This window comes from Convolutriloba macropyga, chromosome 14, assembly GCF_964194025.1.
Source record: "Convolutriloba macropyga chromosome 14, txConMacr16.3, whole genome shotgun sequence".
Classification (NCBI taxonomy): Eukaryota; Metazoa; Xenacoelomorpha; order Acoela; family Convolutidae; genus Convolutriloba; species Convolutriloba macropyga.
The window spans coordinates 42,202,856-42,221,814 of NC_134481.1; the positions used below are offsets into that span (position 1 = coordinate 42,202,856).

The 18,959-nt window shown below is 35.3% G+C and overlaps 1 protein-coding gene across 1 annotated transcript; it reads left to right on the plus strand.

Annotated features, from left to right (window-relative positions):
• The first annotated feature begins 1,942 nt into the window (after positions 1-1,942).
• On the plus strand, positions 1,943-12,681 carry LOC142353586 (uncharacterized). The gene is made up of 3 exons (XM_075405871.1): positions 1,943-2,707; positions 9,615-10,011; positions 11,792-12,681. The coding sequence occupies exons 1-3, from the start codon at positions 1,951-1,953 to the stop codon at positions 12,015-12,017; spliced, it is 1,380 nt and encodes a 459-aa protein (XP_075261986.1). The 5' UTR covers positions 1,943-1,950; the 3' UTR covers positions 12,018-12,681.
• The last annotated feature ends 6,278 nt before the right edge of the window (positions 12,682-18,959 follow it).

An 18,959-nucleotide genomic window follows, 5' to 3' on the forward strand; every position in this document is an offset into this window, starting at 1 on the left:
AAGAGATAAGGTCAAATGGCTGTATGTATCTCTAAATGAAGGTTATTATAGAGCAGCTAAGAGAGGCAGCAAAAGCTTGTACAGATTTTAAATGAAAATATAACATATCAGCCTTCAATGAAAAGACGAGATTTTTCGGTCTGTCTTTTTAACTGTTTTTTTGAGACTGCAGATACACGAGGCTATTGCCGCTATTTTCGGACAATCTGCCAGCTATGTTTATTAAATTTCAAAAAACATGAAATCACTTCTATGCTGTAAATTTTTAATTTTTTAATTGCTGGAATGAGAAGCAATTATTCTAAACGTGTGTATCGTTTTTTTTATGAAAATTTTTTCGCTAGGCCATTTTGCACTTTTTTGGCATAAGCTTAGACTTCTCAAGTGACTTTTTCATTCAACTCTTGATTGCTGAGTGTTTTCAATTACTCTCACTCCGAAATAAAGTTTTGTGTTCAAACAAAACCGATTGTTTGAGAGTAAATGGCGAGGCCCTGGTAGCCGAGTGGTTACTACCTCCGTTGAGGTGAAGAAATCGTATTCAGGAGGTCAGTGTTCGAATCCTACCGTCTGCTGATTTTTTGGAATTAAGAAACATTCATCTAGGCTTCAGGCTCTGAAATGAATTGCGCCGCCTGTCATTCGAGAACAGTTTTTCCGAATGCAGTCGGTTTATGTTTAGTCTTTAAGTAATGTAATTGAGAATGCCGCATAGTTTACTAACAGATCGGCAGAAATCTTGGTCCTTTTTAACAACTTAGTTTTATTTACAAATTCAAGTTGAAATTGAAGCTTGAGCAGTTAACCCCCTTTTCAATTACGAAGAGCTTTGGTTGATCTGCAATGTTGATCAGAGTTTTATGATTGGTCGTCGCAATCAACGGAAAAACTTTCAAGTCCGTTTCAGGGTGAGAACTGAAAGACCATGAAAGAAGTTGTAAGGTCGACTAAAAATTTAACTAGTTACCTGTTTTGTGAAAAGATTATGAAAATACAGTTTTTCTTCCTGCAAACTTAGATTGTATAGTGTTTCACGTATAATCGTTCACAATCTATTTTACCAGTCCGCCAACGCTCGTGTTTTAATTTTTTTCTTCCCGAACTTACAAAATAGGCCTTGATATTCAATATCTAGATGACCTTTTCTTTTTAGTGTTAGTTTTTCTTATTGGGGCGAGCACCATCACATTTTCGTCACGCACACATTATTTTGCATATATACGTTTCATGACAGAAATTGTCCCTTTTAAGTTGGTTTGTAATTTTTTTGTGTTCCTGGCTGAATAACGTCAATCTGTTTTTTTTTTCATTAGATTGGCATTGAGAAATAGTTAATTTTAAGCAACCTTGAGCATTTTCAAACAAACAGGCTCCCGAAACGTCTATAAAATATATGAGAAACAAGATCCATGCAGACCAAATTTTTCCAGTGAATCAGTTCAATCAAATCGCTATCCTTTACAACCGAAGCAGTTGGGTATACAATTCTACATTTTTTTTGTTTTTTTTTTAAATAAAGATTCATTGAATTAGTTGGTAATTTGTATCTTAGTTGGACAATTGAATCTTGGGTAATCAAGCAAATAGTCAGTCAAAGTAATTGGGCAGCATATCACTCCTTTGGACATTTCCCGTTCTTCATCAACTGGTGTCTATCGTATTTTGCAGAGTTTTAAAACATAAATCTAATTGGTTTATACAAGTCTTTCTACAATTGTAAGTATTCTATTTCACTGAAGCTATTGTGCCGTGCGGCCTTCAATCATCTGACGAAAATAAACAAACTTTAATAATTTTTATTGTTCCAACACTTTAACAAAATTGGCAAATATATATGCGAAGCGGGCTTTTTTCTTTAGCCAAATTTGTACTTTTTCTTTGCGCATCGTGGCGATAAAAGAAACAACATTTTTCTAGCCTCAAGTGTTTTTATTTCAGAAAAGCTTGAATATGTCGCAGTGCGAGGCATCTACTTTAAATTTGCTCTCGTTGCCGCGACATTTTATAGAACGAATGGTACGTCTGCTTGTTAATAACAGAATGTTTATCTACCGTCTATATGAAATTGACCAGACCCCGAAAAATTGTTTGTGCGATATTTTAAGTCTGCGGTTGACTTGTCGCGTGCTGTGTGAGATAACGAACACTGCCATGTTGAAAATTCCATGTGATTTCACTCTGGGGTGTGAAGATGTTGAGGTTAAACAATCTAACCACGCTCACTTTCTCGAATTTATGCAAAACGAAACCAACTGGAAATTTTGTTTCGTAAACTCTTCCTTTATTTACCTGCAACGTTTTCGCGACCTTCAATCGCTAATGAGCAAATACGAAAATCTTTTTGTGGGGAGCGTGAAGAAAGTGGCGCTAATAGCGTATCAGTGGGGAGTTGAAGAAGCCGAGAGTTTTCTGAAATTGCTAAAAATCAAAGACACGGAAGCGACATTTAAATTTACAATCGATTTTGATGAAAGGGCTTTCAGCTTTGCGCCCATAGTTGATGATCTGGAATTGCTGATGCGTAATGCGCAACCAATAACTAGTCTTACTTTCGTTCCTTTTGTTAGTGATATTTTGATAAATTATTCCAACTTATCAACTCTAAATGCCGAGATTATATTTCCGATAGGGCAGTTATTGATACTCCGGACAACCCTACGCAAACTTGTAGTCACAGGATTAGACGTTCGTGATGAACAACCGCAAGGTCAGCGTCAGCCCGGTTTCTGATTTGTTTCACAAATTAACTAAGTTTATTAATTGCGTTCAAATGAGTTTTTGCAAATAAATAAAGTCCTGCTAGGCGTTAAAGAATGGGACGAATCAATAAACTTGAGGGCATTAAGTTGAGGTGCAGTTTTTCAGGCTCCAAAGTCAACTTTGGCAATTGGCAATTTTAAAGTGATATCGTTTTCTCAATTATTTCCCAAAGTTGATAAATGGCTCGTAATATTGTTGCCACATTAGCTGTCTCGTGTGCCAACATTTCGTGCAACATTTTTGTGTAACTAAATTGTTATCATTAGTATCTCGATGCCTTTTCAGACGAATACGCATAACTGTAGTTGTTTCTACGCCGTGTGGATAACAAATAGCTTCTTGAGCATTACATTAGGTAGATTTTTCAAAATGAGCTTTTTTGTATGGTTGGGTCAACGTCTTTTGACGGGGAGGAAAGACTTTTTTCCTCTGCTCGTGCTGTTAATTGCTCTCAAACGAAGTTCGTAGCATTTATATTAGCCCTGTGGTGTTTTCTGATGCGATTTTTTTTTGCTTGAACAATTCTATTGTCTGACACTTTTCGACTTCTCCGTGCGAATCGTTTCACCCGTATCTTAGCAATCTCGACCCCCATCCACCCCACGATCGCCCCGCGCCTCTTCCTTTAAGCTTTAAGCTATCATCCTTTAACCGTCGGTTGGTACTGTCGAAGTCAACCGCTCGCCAATCGTTTGAAAGCAAATTGCCCGACATGAGTTTCATACGCGAGTTCTTTTAAGTGAATAATATCAGATTCGAATTTGCTGATTTCGGGGTGTCGGAATTTAATTGTCGAAGTGATTTAAGATAATGATGTAATCCTTTTAATTACTTCTTATCAGCTTAATCGCCATATTGCTGAGATTGTCAAATATTATGCGAGCCATTAGACAGTAATTTCCATTAGACAGTAATTGTTACTCAAAGACGACTAAATTTGTTTTAATTTTTTCCTTTCCCCTAAATTTTTTCTTATCCAGTTTTAAATTCCAGATAATTGGTACACTAGCAAATGCTTTGATTGAATTTTCTCAAAACTGCTTCCCTGTCATAGTCTATTGTAAAAGGGGTGGTTGTGAAATATAATTTACTATGTTTCTCCCGATTTTTCAAAACTTCCTGACAAATCGTTCAAAAGTTAATAAGGATGCTCGTTAATGTGCGTTCGCACATGAAGTTTCGACCCGAGCTCATCTACATTTTTGACTTAATTGTCAACCTGATGAGATAATTAAAAATAGATGTTTGAGTTCAAAAAATCGGAACACAAACCGAACTACTAATTGCATAACATATTACCACGCCCCAATACACACGCTCACAAGATCTGCCATTAGAAAGACTACGAGGAAAAAAAACGTCAAAATAAGCAAAAACATTTTTTTTAGCGAATGTGCTAAAAGAAGAGAAAAGAAACTCAAATATTGACCACTCACAAAACTATCATGGAAATACATATTGTTCAACAAACAGAACATCAGTTACATGATATCAATGGAAAAATGGTTTTTTAATTACAAGGAACCTCTCAATGATGAGAATAAGCTACAAATTGACGAAAAGAATACAAACTGAAAAGAAAAATATCTTTGAAAACGAACAATATTAAACTGTAGTAGTTTTGTCTATGAATTGACTGCTTGGAGTAACATCACTTATTCCAGCCTTAATTAGAAGCCTATTAGACCAGTCAGCATTTTATGAATACACGAAGAATTAAAAAAAGGCAAGAACATCAAATTCAGAAAAAAAATGAGCGAGAAAACTGTCAAACCGAAAAAAAGAGAGGTTTTTGGAAATTTTTTCTAATCTCATATTTTTTTAACAACAATGGCGTTGTTCTTTTCCTTAACTTCAAAAGGATGGACAAATTTAATAAAATCACAAAATATTTGAGAAAACCGGTTATATCATAGCCATTAAATTCACTAGCTTTCAACGGAAGTCAAAAATTACGCTGCTTTATACCTCAATGAGAATAAAATTGTGTTTTTTCAAAGGGACATCACAATAAGTCTTACGATTATGAAAACAACAACAAATACAAGCAAAAACCAAAGATTCAGTAGAAAAGTACCAGAATCAAGTGTCGAAGCAATTGAAACCATAAGCGGTTCTCTGAAAACTTTACCTATGAATCGTTGGACGTGTTCTTCAAGCCAATGGGAACTATCAATGTTAGGTTAATGAGATAACATTTCAAAAGGAATCAAAATTACAAATGCCGAAGTTTTAAATTATGAAAACTTATCGCATCGAAGTCATAAAACCAACAGTTAGTAGTTAAACCGCTAACAATTTACAATTTAATTTTGTATGCAAGAAAAAGGAAGGAGTCGTCATTACTGAGATTGACTTACAGTTCATGGAAATAGGTTTAATAAATGTTGGTGTTCAAGGAAATTTCGAATTTTTAAAAAGCCTTAGCAGCCACTAAATTCAATAGCTCTCAGCGGAAGTCAATAAATACGCAAAGATGTTCCTCGATAGAAATATAAAGTTATTCGTCATTCTAAAATCATCAAAAAGACATCGCAATAAGTCTTATGATGAAAACAACAAAAGCAAGCAAAAACCAAAAATTCAGTAAAGTGCAAGAAATTGTCGGAGCCACTTAAATAAAAAATTTTTCTGAAAACTTTATATCTGATCCATTTCAAGTCTTCTCCAAGCCACTGGGAACTATAAATATTACGATACTCTGATAAAAATTGAAAAGTTATCAAAATTACAAAAAATATTCAAAAATAGACAATTATGAAAACTCGTGACATCGAACTCATAAAACCATTAGTTAGAAGATAAAAACTGCGAACCAGATTCGTTTTGGTTACAGTAGAAAAGAAGGAGGGCCTGGCAATATTGAGACTCAGCTAAAGTTCACGAAAATTAGTTTAAGATTGGTTAATGTCCAACAAAACTCCAAAGTCTTAACAGCCATTAAATTCTAGAGCTTTCAACGAAATCCAAATAAGCTACGGTATGGGAAGACACGGATGCTTGTTATCAATATTATATCAATAAGACATCACAATAAGTCGTATGATTATGAAAACAACGACAAATACAGGCAAAAACCAAAAAATTCAGCAGAAATGCGAGAAGTTTCGCAACTATTTAAACCATAACTTTTTCACTGAAAACTTTATTTATGATCCTTTGGACGTCTTCTCTAAGTTAATGGGAATTATGAGTATTAGGATAAAGAGATAAGATTTCAAAAGGAACCAAAGAAAAAACCCAACCTGAAAACTTTACAATGAAGGGCTGATAACTTTACAATGAAGGGCTGATATTTTGTTTTACAAGGGCAGGAAGATTGAAGCAAGGCAAGTATTAGCGAAGATAATTGAGGGCCATTGCCATACATAAGCGGCCCGTGTGTTTGATTTGAATCTGTGACCACCAAGGTTACTAGTGCTCAGGTTGCCCTGGTCGCTTCGATAATCATTCCAGCTAGCCTTCTTTAATTTATGAATAATTTTCTCGTTGCAGTTTCCAAAATAACCTTCGTAACTTATGCTAGTGATATTTTTGATAAAATATTTATCAAAATAAAATAATATGAGCAACTGCTTTTGGATGCAGTTGCTAAGCGAAGCAGTCTTTAATGAACAGAGTCAGTATCGAAAAACGAAATAAAAATTTGAAACGGGATAATTTTTTTTGGCCAAACAAACTGGCCTTCAATGACGTCTGCCACTCCTGATCAACAACTTGTACTAGATGATTCAACCGAGCACAACTACCAGCAGTTAATCAAATGTGAAAATTGTCGATCTCTGGATATAATTCTGTGCAATAAACCGCAAACAGCTCTAAACGTGGCGATAGATAACCAAATGAGAATTCTTCCATACCTCAGACAATCCATACCTCAGACCATCAACCATACTCCGCCAAAATCAGCCTCCAAGCTCCACTCAACCATAATTACACACCTTTACCAAAGAGGAAACTAGATTTTTCGCTATTTGCTTTCAAGAAATCTAACTGGAAGGAAATTAACGAGTTCATAAAAGATCACCCATTCAATCCATACTGTTTCAGCAATCCCAATCAAATGGTCGCAAAGTGGTACGAGTGGCTCTATGAAGCTCTGAAGGACCTTGTTCCACGGAAAACGAAACATCGTCGAGAACTAGCGCCATGGGTAACACTTGAGTCCTCCAATCTTATCAAAACTCAAATTTACAAAAGAAACCCGCCCTACGAACGAAAACGAAAGAAAAATAGAAAAAGTACAAACGAATCTAATGACTTCCCTTCAAAAAGATCAACATGAAACACAGCTTTTCCAAAAAGGCAGGTTCTCGGAGCTCCAAAAATACCTCAAAACGCTGACCAAAGCCAAACATATTCCACAAGAGGTGTTCCTTGATGACAAAATAGCTCGAACTGACGCAGAGAAGGCGGAATTGTTCAATCAATATTTCCAATCGGTGTTCAGTGAACAAACATACACCGCTGAAAAGCGTGTTGCACATCCGACACCGGTGATAGACAGTATTCACTTCAGTGAAGTCGAAATAAAAGAAGCGATGTCAAATCTTGATGTAAACAAGGCAAAAGTGCCAGACAGCATAGGAAACGAAGTCCTCAAGAACTTGTCAGAATCACTGTGTAAATCTCTCTGTATGCTCTTCAACCTTATTGGAAACAAGTGTTTTTTTTCCAAATGAATGGAAAACGAGTGAAATTGTACCCATGTTCAAAGATGGCAACAAGCAGGAAGTTGCAAACTACAGACTGATAAGCCTACTGTCGACTGTCTCAAAACTGCTTGAGAAATTAATTTTCAACAAGTTATATCCCCATGTCTTGCCGCTTTTATCAGAATCACAGCATGGATTTCGTTCAAAAAGGTCTCCGCAAACGAATCTAATTGAATTCTAACGCCGCCTTTTCATTATCGTTGATTCGTCCAGCTGCGATTTCCTCATGGCTGTTTATATTGATTTCAAAAAGGCATTCGACAAGGTGAACCAAGAACGACTGATAGAAAAACTCTTTTCATTGGGAATCGGAAGAGCATGTCTGAAATTGTTGATTAATTACCTCAAAAACAGGAAGCAAACGGTTCGAATCAACGGAACTATCTCGTCTGTACTGAGTGTTATCAGCGGAGTGCCACAGGGATCAGTTCTTGGTTTTCTTGGTTTGTATCAATGACCTTCCCAACTGCTCCATGTCAGACGCTTTTAGTTACGCTGATTTCAAGATAGTTGGAACCAACCCAGTGGCAATAAATATTGACATCCGGAGGATCTGGAAATGGTGCCAAAGTAATCTCATGGAAATAAATTTATCAAAAATTAAATGCTTGTGGTTGAAGGGAGTCGGCACAGTCCGCTTGCCTAATTTCAGTTTCGGAAACACTTCAGAAATGAAAGACCTAGGAGTAGTTATAGCCGACACACTTACATGGGCCATTCATTCTTAATCTCGTACTCAAAAGGCTTTAAACGCTCTTTACTCTATCAAGAAAAACCTTTCTTTGTCAAATTACGCAAAGAGGAAGAACTCGTATATCAGTTATATTGTTCCAATTATCAGTTACGGCTCAAGTGTGTGGAAACCAGGTAAAGTTGAACTCAGTCTAATTGAAAGTGTACAGAAGAAAGCAGCAAATTGGATCACTGGTGCCAAAATTTCTTACAATGAACAACTCTTCAAACTCAATTTACTTCCTTTATCCTTATACCATGAGCTACATGTCGTGTTGTTATTTGCAAAAATTTTAACGGGGAAAGTTGATTTAAACTGGAAACTTCATATATCAATAAAAGCCAGGTACGACTCGATACCAAACGACTCGTTACTTCATCTGTCAACAACCAAAACTCATGAAATGTGTATCCGATTATTGTTATTGGGCCTGCCACCTTGCGAACACCTTCAACGAGTTCTTCAAATACGATATCCTATTTCATGAAAACTTTCACAAAGCCAAACTTCTCGATCTATATTTTGTCTACTTCAGGCTGCGTTACGATGAAAACAACACGTGCTTTTGGCGAATTATGTGTGGGCGTAACAACTGCAAGAACGTGAAAGAACTGAATTTTGTTATCTAATAAACTGAACGACACAAACTGGGGTTAATGTATAACCCTTGGATTTATGCCTAAATTCTGTTTTATTATTATAATTATTATTATAAGCCCATAAAGCCCAGTTTGAGACACCATGTATGAGTTTTGTTCGTATTAGTTTTGGTTACCAGTTCATTGGTTTCAATGCTAATTCGTGTATGAACTTCTTAAAAAACAGGTGTCAGGAGTATGTCTAACTTGAAATCCAATCAACATAGCTCGCACTGTAAAGTTTTTCGACCTATAAAATTTTTCCAATTGTTTTCTCTTTCAATCCCAATATGCCGGGTATGTGTTATTGAGTGAACCAATCTCGAGCTCCAGTTGAGTAATTTGCAGTGCATTTGGAAAAATTTTGATCTTTTCTGGTCCGGAATTGTGAATTTTTTCGGCTTTTTGATAGGTGTAGTAGCAACATTTGCGTGTTTCGGGAGTAGAAATCCAAAACAGAGCTGTCACGTTGACAACCAACTGAAAATTTTTCGTTGTAGTTATGAAGCTCCCTATAATGTAGGTATGTAATTTATAATTCGAGCACTATCATTCGTTTCGGTTTTAAGACACTTGCCCCTTAGCGATCCGTAATGCCTGCAGTTTTCAGAATTCGAACACTATAAGAAGCAAACTCTTTCGCATGTCGAAACGTCTGCTTTTAATTTTTGACGTTGCTCATGTACCAGGAGGCACGTGCACCACAGCACCACCAACACTACACATAGCTGGATGAGAAATTGATTAGAAACCGGGCATGGCTTACAGATTTATGTGTTACACAAATTAGAGAAATGTCCATGGGGTACGTAAACTGTAATAATTTACTCCATTTTTCCAATCTTTTGTGTCATTGCTTTCCTTGTCTTATTTCTGTTGAGATTGATGATATAGATCTCAGAACAACATCAGAGCATGGTTATATTACTCTTCCTCCTGCCTGTATTTTATTATACACAAGAGGTCATTTACTTCCACACTTTGTCAATTGCTCCTCATTGAAATACGTTGGACTGTCACAACGCCACGAGATTTCACTTTTGCCCAAACTTTTTCACAAAACTTTGCGCCCAACTATTCTGAATGTGTATTTTTCTGATGAACGGGATGACGAAATTCTGAAATTGATTGAGAATAACGATGAAATGTTGTCTCAGTTGGACGTGTTAAGGAGACTGTTTCGTTTTAATAATCAATTTTTTAAAATGGAATTTTGTGATTCAGATCTGTATCTTTCTCCTTTTCGTAATCAAAATTTTTGTTAATTGCTTAACTCAATTGGCAATTGAAATTCAAATCATAATCTGATTCAACATCAGGTTTTTTTGCTGATAAAGCAATAACTTTTTGGCATTGTCAAGGCAACAACAGCACATAAGAGAAGCCCGACAAATCTACTTTTATGTTTTGCAGCTCTTTAAAAGATCGGGAAAGGTAACTTACTCAAATCGTACAGGAAACAAAAGTTGTCCGGTTTCATGACTCTGCGTAATTGACGGGTTTTATGATTATGCTTAGTTAAAATAATGTTGAACAAACTTTTCAACGAAACAAACTTTTCAACGGGAAATGTTATTTACGTAAAATAGAACGTATTTTATTCGAATAATGCATTTTCTTTAAAATAGTGATTTTCTTACATAGTAACAATTCCAAAGATTGAGGGACCGCAAAGATCGAGCGCTAAAAATATCCAGAAAATCCAATAACTTTTCTAAAGGTTGTCTTAAAACTTTTTCTTTGTACGCATCAGAGTGACCAATGACTTTTTCTTTGCTGCGGTACATTTTTCTTATTAACTTCTCAAATTTGAATTTTCATGAAATGCTTCAATGAGGTCCATTTGAAGGTAAAAGCGGTCGAAGAATTGGAATTCAGACCAGCAATCACTTATATTTTTGGCTGCAATTCGATTAGATGAACGGAGATTGCTTTTTAGATCCCTAAGCAAGTTAAACGCTATAGGTTATTTGGAATTTTTGAAAAGTTTGCGCGAACAAAATGCGTTTTCAGGACCTTGTTTTTCAATAAGTTGCTACTGTGCGTTATAGTCATCAATTCTCTCAACGAAAAGGAGTGAGAGATACTCTAATGTTCATTATATAAGATCTCAATCTATATGTCGATTTATGTGCAATTTCGCAGCAGTTATTACGAAAGCAGACTTGATTCTCGAAAAATTTAAGTCGAAAAATGTCTGATATTAGGAGTGAATGTGACGCAGATGTTGTCAGAATTGTGTGTAAAAACCATGCAAACCGTGGTGAACGCAAAGTAAGCCGAAGTAAAACTAAGCCGACATAAAAGCAAGCCGAAAGTTATGTAATAGTTATGTAATCTATCACAAATAATACATTGTTAACCGTTACAATCAACACTGCGAATAGTGTTATAGTGCATAATGTATTCCAATACTTCAAAAAAAAACAAAAATACGTCAATTTTTAGTCATCTATGGGGTACGGGCCTCAGCGGACCGCTGTTCATGGCCATGCCTCTCATCCTCTGTGGGATGTAGTCCGGAAACCGCGGGTCGGTTATCGCGGTGAAGCGCGCCCACCTGCCCGCCAGGGTTAACTTAAAATACGGGTATCCCAAAATTTTTCGGCTGACTTGACCTCATTTTCAAAATTCGGTTTGCTTGCCTATGGGCTTTCTTGACCACCACCGCAAACCGTCTGCTAGACGTTAAAAACTGAGGCCGCATGGACGCGTTACTAGAGAACTGCATTTAATTAAAAATCAATTCTATTTTGTTTATTTGATTTTTAAAACGCGTTTTACAGACTCTTCAGGTATATGTAGCGTTGGTTCCATAGTGCAGCTTAATATCAGAAAATTTTTTTGTGGTTTCTTACCTAGCAAAAACTCCCAAGAAATCTCTTCTGCTTTTTCCTTGAATCGAGTGTGTCTAACTAAGTTTGAAACAGTCTCCTATTTTCCAGCCTCGACCCCAGCATTTCCTTCAAAGATGTATGGGGATTCTTTCCAAAGCTACCTACAGAACAGATGAGTTTATTTGATAAAATTTTTAAAGGCAAATATACCGAAAAACCGACGACTGAAGCGAAAGTGCAACGAACTGTTGCAGAAAGTGAGAGATATCTGCAGGAGTCGACGGTTGAAGCTCTTAATTGTGGGACAAACAGTGTTTTACAAATTGAATGTTGATGCTGTTTTGAAAGAACTTCTCTTTTTCGAGGAGAACAGCTTTGATTGGAAGTTACTAGTTCACTGCACTAACTGGATATCGATGGAGTCGTGAGTTGATTTAACTCAAATCCTGATAAAGTAACGATCCTCACAGATTGTTGGCAGTATTATTTTTCTCAAATTCTGATAGTGGTCACAGTTGCTGATGACGCTAGCAAACTAGTCAAATCAAAAATTGTACTTTTGATGTGGTATTGCATGATTTTTAATGTATATTCAATATTAGATCTCATTAAGTTGTCATGTTGATTTTGCTCATAGATATCTAGGAGTGTCTTTTTGCAGATTATATCAGTGCTTTTTTATTTCTTTAGGTTTTATTAATGTGATTAAATTTATCTTCTAGACTGAATTTAGTGTTAAATCATTTTGTAGGCATTCAAAATTAGTTCTAATGTTATTCAAAATTGATATATTGTTGTTATTCATTATTAATTCCATTGGTGATATTAATCTCTTGATTCGACTGTTCGCTTGAATTGTCTCACTAGATTTTGTAAAAAAAACTTAGTTTTGATTATTAGCCTGATTTTTTTTAATGAAATGACTCATTCCTGGTGCTAATTTTTGTGCTATATTAACTAACCTTGTTTTAAATGCTCTCTAACAAAGAACTTTTGTGTGTTTTTTTGTTGAAGCGTTATGAGAAGTTTCTTCATGAATGTTTACTACAGAGAAATCTTTCAAAGTGATCCACTAATGTGTCGACAAATACTGAAATTATGTCACAAATGTTGGAAATTCAGCACATTAAAGGGATAATTAATAAATTAAGATTTATCCGCTGAAAAAAATCTTTCAGCGGCTGTCGGCGCATTTCTCGCATAATCTTTAGTGGAGTGAAAATCTCGACCCGGGTGGCTAATAACACTATCAAAATCTGAATCCAGTAAATTTCATAACCTAATTTGTTCAAAGAAAAAAAAGAAGAACATCGTTAATTTCCTTTGTTACACATAAGAATAAAATGCAAATGGTAAAAGAGGCAATGTAAAGTTAAGAATATATCATTATGTAAAATTATAAAATCATTAAATTACTTAACTAAAATTTTGACCTCACGTTAGTAAAAATGGCCTAAAATGCGAGCACTACATGTTCTCACAATTTTATATGTACATCATGAAGATTAAAATATACGTACGTCTGTTCGTTCATTCACTTTAGAGCAGCCGAAGTCATGGCATTTCTTAACAAAGCAACCCACAGAAGAGATGAGCGCTTTTGTTAAGTTTTATGAGGCAATTAAGCACCGAAGAACCGACAACTGAACCGAAAGTGCAATGAACTGGATCAGAAAGTACGAATCGGAAAAACTAATTGTGGGAGAGACAGTGTTTTACAAATTGAATGCTGATTAATAGCCGCTCTCATCTTCTCAGCCGGCTATTATTGCGCTCGTATTTTTTTTTACTTCGTCAAACTTTTTTTCGCTTTACCATTTTGCCGCTTTTTCGACATTTTGCGTGAAATCTTTTTGACTTCTCTAGGCTAGTTTATCTCTTCTCTCATTCTGCTAAAAGTGAATTTGAACATCAGTTGCTAAGCAAAGCAATTCAAAATGAACAGAGTCGGTATAAAAAATTGAAGTCAGAAATAGAAACGGGATAAACCCATAAAGCCCAATTTTAGATGCCCACTATTTGAACGTCGTTCCTATAAGTCTTAGTTACCACCTCTAATGCTTATTGGTGTTGATAGTAACCCCTGTAGCCTCTCTCTAAGAAACAGAAGTATGTTCAACTACGAAATGCCATCAAAATAAATCGGACTTAAAAAATATTTTTGTACAAAAATCTTTTTTTTTTCAATAAATTCTATTCGTTCAATCCCAATCATGCTTATTGGAATCAACGGCGGCTATTTTCCGGCAATCTGCCGGGTATGTTTCTATTTTCACATATTTGTCTTTTTTATCGACCACATCTTTGATTGGGCGATACAAAGTGCTGGACTAAATGATAAATCCTTTTTGTTGGACATTTGATTTTTTTTTTGGAAAATTTGTGACGTATCGCCGAATTAACAATTACGGAAAGCATATACGTCTGTAAATTAGTATAATTAGACTCCCATTTTTGACAATTGTTATTTCTGACTCGGCCTTGTTTTGTTTATGATTCGAAACCTCAAACCAGTAGTTTATTATACAGTTAGTGTTAGAAATTGGCGCTAAGCGTTTGATAAAATTACCCTATTAATTTAGTTTAATGCACTATTAATGCACAATTTTATTGAAGCTATTTCATGAATCACGTTACACTAACAATTTTCTTGAAAACTTCATTTAACTTTTGCTATCCTAATGGTGATTTCTTTTCTTATTCACCGAGCACTAGTAATTGTGTTTCTAGGGCCGTCAAATGACATAGAAAGAAATTTTCGTTTGCGACTTTTTGCCTATTTTTTTCTCATTTTCGTCAGAACCAGAACGTAATTGTTTATATGCAAATATCTGATTACGCAATATACCTGCAACTTCTTTTTAAAATCATATTACACATCAAATTAATTACCAATCTAATGAAAAGAAATCAAATAGAGATACTTATTTCTAAGTGGGCAAAAAGGAAACAATTCCCTACTTTTGCAATTTTTTTCAGAAAAACATGGATCCCTTGGAGTGTCAGGCATCACCATTGCGCTTTCTCTCTCTACCTCAACACATTATTCACTTTAGAGCAGCCGAAGTCATGGCATTTCTTAACAAAGCAACCCACAGAAGAGATGAGCGCTTTTGTTAAGTTTTATGAGGCAATTAAGCACCGAAGAACCGACAACTGAACCGAAAGTGCAATGAACTGGATCAGAAAGTACGAATCGGAAAAACTAATTGTGGGAGAGACAGTGTTTTACAAATTGAATGCTGATTAATAGCCGCTCTCATCTTCTCAGCCGGCTATTATTGCGCTCGTATTTTTTTTATTTCGTCAAACTTTTTTTCGCTTTACCATTTTGCCGCTTTTTCGACATTTTGCGTGAAATCTTTTTGACTTCTCTAGGCTAGTTTCTCTCTTCTCTCATTCTGCTAAAAGTGAATTTGAACATCAGTTGCTAAGCAAAGCAATTCAAAATGAACAGAGTCGGTATAAAAAATTGAAGTCAGAAATAGAAACGGGATAAACCCATAAAGCCCAATTTTAGATGCCCGCTATTTGAACGTCGTTCCTATAAGTCTTAGTTACCACCTCTAATGCTTATTGGTGTTGATAGTAACCCCTGTAGCCTCTCTCTAAGAAACAGAAGTATGTTCAACTACGAAATGCCATCAAAATAAATCGGACTTAAAAAATATTTTTGTACAAAAATCTTTTTTTTTCAATAAATTCTATTCGTTCAATCCCAATCATGCTTATTGGAATCAACGGCGGCTATTTTCCGGCAATCTGCCGGGTATGTTTCTATTTTCACATATTTGTCTTTTTTATCGACCACATCTTTGATTGGGCGATACAAAGTGCTGGACTAAATGATAAATCCTTTTTGTTGGACATTTGATTTTTTTTTTGGAAAATTTGTGACGTATCGCCGAATTAACAATTACGGAAAGCATATACGTCTGTAAATTAGTATAATTAGACTCCCATTTTTGACAATTGTTATTTCTGACTCGGCCTTGTTTTGTTTATGATTCGAAACCTCAAACCAGTAGTTTATTATACAGTTAGTGTTAGAAATTGGCGCTAAGCGTTTGATAAAATTACCCTATTAATTTAGTTTAATGCACTATTAATGCACAATTTTATTGAAGCTATTTCATGAATCACGTTACACTAACAATTTTCTTGAAAACTTCATTTAACTTTTGCTATCCTAATGGTGATTTCTTTTCTTATTCACCGAGCACTAGTAATTGTGTTTCTAGGGCCGTCAAATGACATAGAAAGAAATTTTCGTTTGCGACTTTTTGCCTATTTTTTTCTCATTTTCGTCAGAACCAGAACGTAATTGTTTATATGCAAATATCTGATTACGCAATATACCTGCAACTTCTTTTTAAAATCATATTACACATCAAATTAATTACCAATCTAATGAAAAGAAATCAAATAGAGATACTTATTTCTAAGTGGGCAAAAAGGAAACAATTCCCTACTTTTGCAATTTTTTTCAGAAAAACATGGATCCCTTGGAGTGTCAGGCATCACCATTGCGCTTTCTCTCTCTACCTCAACACATTATCGAACGAATTGTCCGCCTGCTGGTAAATCACAGAAAGTTTATATATCTTCTATCTGGGTTTGGCATGACTTCGAATAAATGTCTCTCGGACGTTTTGAACCTGCGATCAACGTGTCGCGTGCTGCGCGAGATAGCGAACAATGCCTTGCTAAAACTTCCTTTGGAGTTTGACGAACGATGGAAAAATACCGAATTCAGATCTGAACTCTCTCGGTTTCTTGATTTTATGAAGGATGAAACGAACTGGAAATTTTGTTTCCTAAAATCCACCTGGTTTTCCATTCAAAATTTACACGATATTCAATCGCTAATGAGCAAATATGAAGTTCTATTTGTAGGGAGTGTGAAAAAATTGAGCCTAGTTGGCCGCAGTGACAGTGTACTTGTTACAGAGAGCTTCGTGAAATGGCTAAAAGTAGAAGACACGAAACTGAATTTTAAATTAACCATCGATTTGAACAAAGAAAAATTTAATTTCGCGTCCTTAGTTGATGACCTTGAATTACAAATTCCTTCTGATTCTCAAATGGTTTCTTTTGTGCCTTTCATCAGAGATATAATGATCAATTACTCTAATTTGTCAACACTAAATCTGATTCACTCAACGCTTCCTATCGAAGATTTACGATCACTTCCAAAAACGCTCCGCAGACTTTTAGTTAACGACTTGGACACTGACAACCCGTTTTCTGACATTCTGCTCGGTTTCTCTAATTTTTCCAAGTTATTCCAATATTACGAGGTTACTAAGTAACTACATTACTATATTACCAAGTTACTAAGTAAATAAGCGTACGTCATTTCTGAGATTTATTTTCGTCAATCAGATTCAAGTATTTAAAATACGCATAAAATACGTTCCAATTTACGTAGAAAGCTCGGAAAAAGTGCAAAAAAAACATAACTTCGTTAAACCTAATCAATAAACCTAATCAAATAAGGAGACGTGTTTAGACTTAATATTTTTCGGTTTTTTTCTACAACAGGGTTGTGAATAGAATGGTGACCGACTTTGATCTTAAGTATCAGAAATAGACTGATACCTGTTAAAAGAGCAGCAAACAGACTTTGCCGTCTAAACCACTTGTTGCTTTCGCGTGACCAATAATTAATACGTTTCTTACTATAAAAATTGTTTGAAATTTACTGAATTGAAACCTTAAACCGAAAGAGTGTTGTTTTACATCTTTATCACACTAAGTTACTTATGCCAATTTCATCCATCTTTGTTAGTTATATACGCACAATTTCATACGTGCTCATGCGTTAGTGGTCACTCTATTCGTCAGTCTAAATAATCAACAAGGAGGCTCGGTGATGTGCGGTCGCACATAAAGTTCCGACCCCGCTCATCCAAATTTTCGGCATAAATGTCTAACAAATGAGGAACAGATAGAAAACCCCCAAAAATTCAAGTATTTAAAAAAATGTGTATGAACAAAAAGATCGCCTCCAACGCAAATAACTCAGTGGAGTATAAAAAATGCCGCATAAGATTGATGAGATCAGCACTTATTAGAAGAGCAAGTCAAGACGAACAACAAATCATAATCGAACAACAATAACAACAAACATTAATTACATCCAAAACTTTTTCCATTAAAAAAACTTATTAACAAGGTCAAAATAGCGTTGGATAAGACTGAAACTAAACAAAATAACTTGTACTTCACTATAAAAGATGGGACCACTCCATAAAAAGGCTCGGTAACAATTAGGCAAAAAAGAAAAAAGCAGCAAAGTTAAAAAAAAATGGCCCATATTTTTAAAAACAATCAATTTCAAAGTAATGTACAAGGTAATTAGATAGCAATTGAAAACATACGCTTCTATAGGAGGGCTTTAAGACCTGCCATTATTCAATTTTTTAAGCGGTTACAAAAAGAACATCAAACTAAAATTCAATTAAAACTTGCGAGAAAACGCTGTCGAAGCTGTAAAGCCATATTTTTCCCCTTAATAGGACCTCACAATGATGAGAATAGGTAACAAGTAGAAAAAAAAAGATTGAAAGGGCAAAATTAAGTAATAGTTTTGTATTTTTCGAAAACAATTGTTTTCAAACTCATGACAGCCATTAGCTACAAAATAAAATAATTCAATAGGTTCGTTCGTCTATTCGTCCAAAAGGAGCGCTTGAGACCTGTAATTAATCCCAATATGTCTATAAAACAAATTATGAAAAATATTAGATTTTGTAAATTTGAACCTCACCTCGACGACAATATTGTCGTATATGACCTTTAATTTACGGGATTAAGGTAGCAAATGGACAAAAATGAACAAAAATGCGCATTTAATGTGTTTTTTTTATTTTTGAAAACTCTTTTCGAAGTCATGTAAGCCATCAGCTATCTGGATTTGGAATGATTCCAAATAAATGTCTCTCGGACTTTTTGAACCTGCGGTCGACTTGTCGTGTGCTGCGCGAGATAGCGAACAATGCCTTTTTTAATGCTCATTTCTTAAATAAATAGTGAAAATCTGAACCCGTGTGACATTTACGTCTAAGTAAGACGCTAAATTTCGTAACCTAAATGTTTCTCTCATTCACTTTTAGAGAAGAAGTCATGACATTTCTTTTCGAAGCAACCCACTGAAGAGATGAGTGATTTTGTTAAATTTTATTAGGCAATTATGACAAATTACGAAAAACCGACGACTAAACTAAAAGTGCAATGAACTGGGTCAGAAAGTAGTTTACAGGTATCAAAGGTT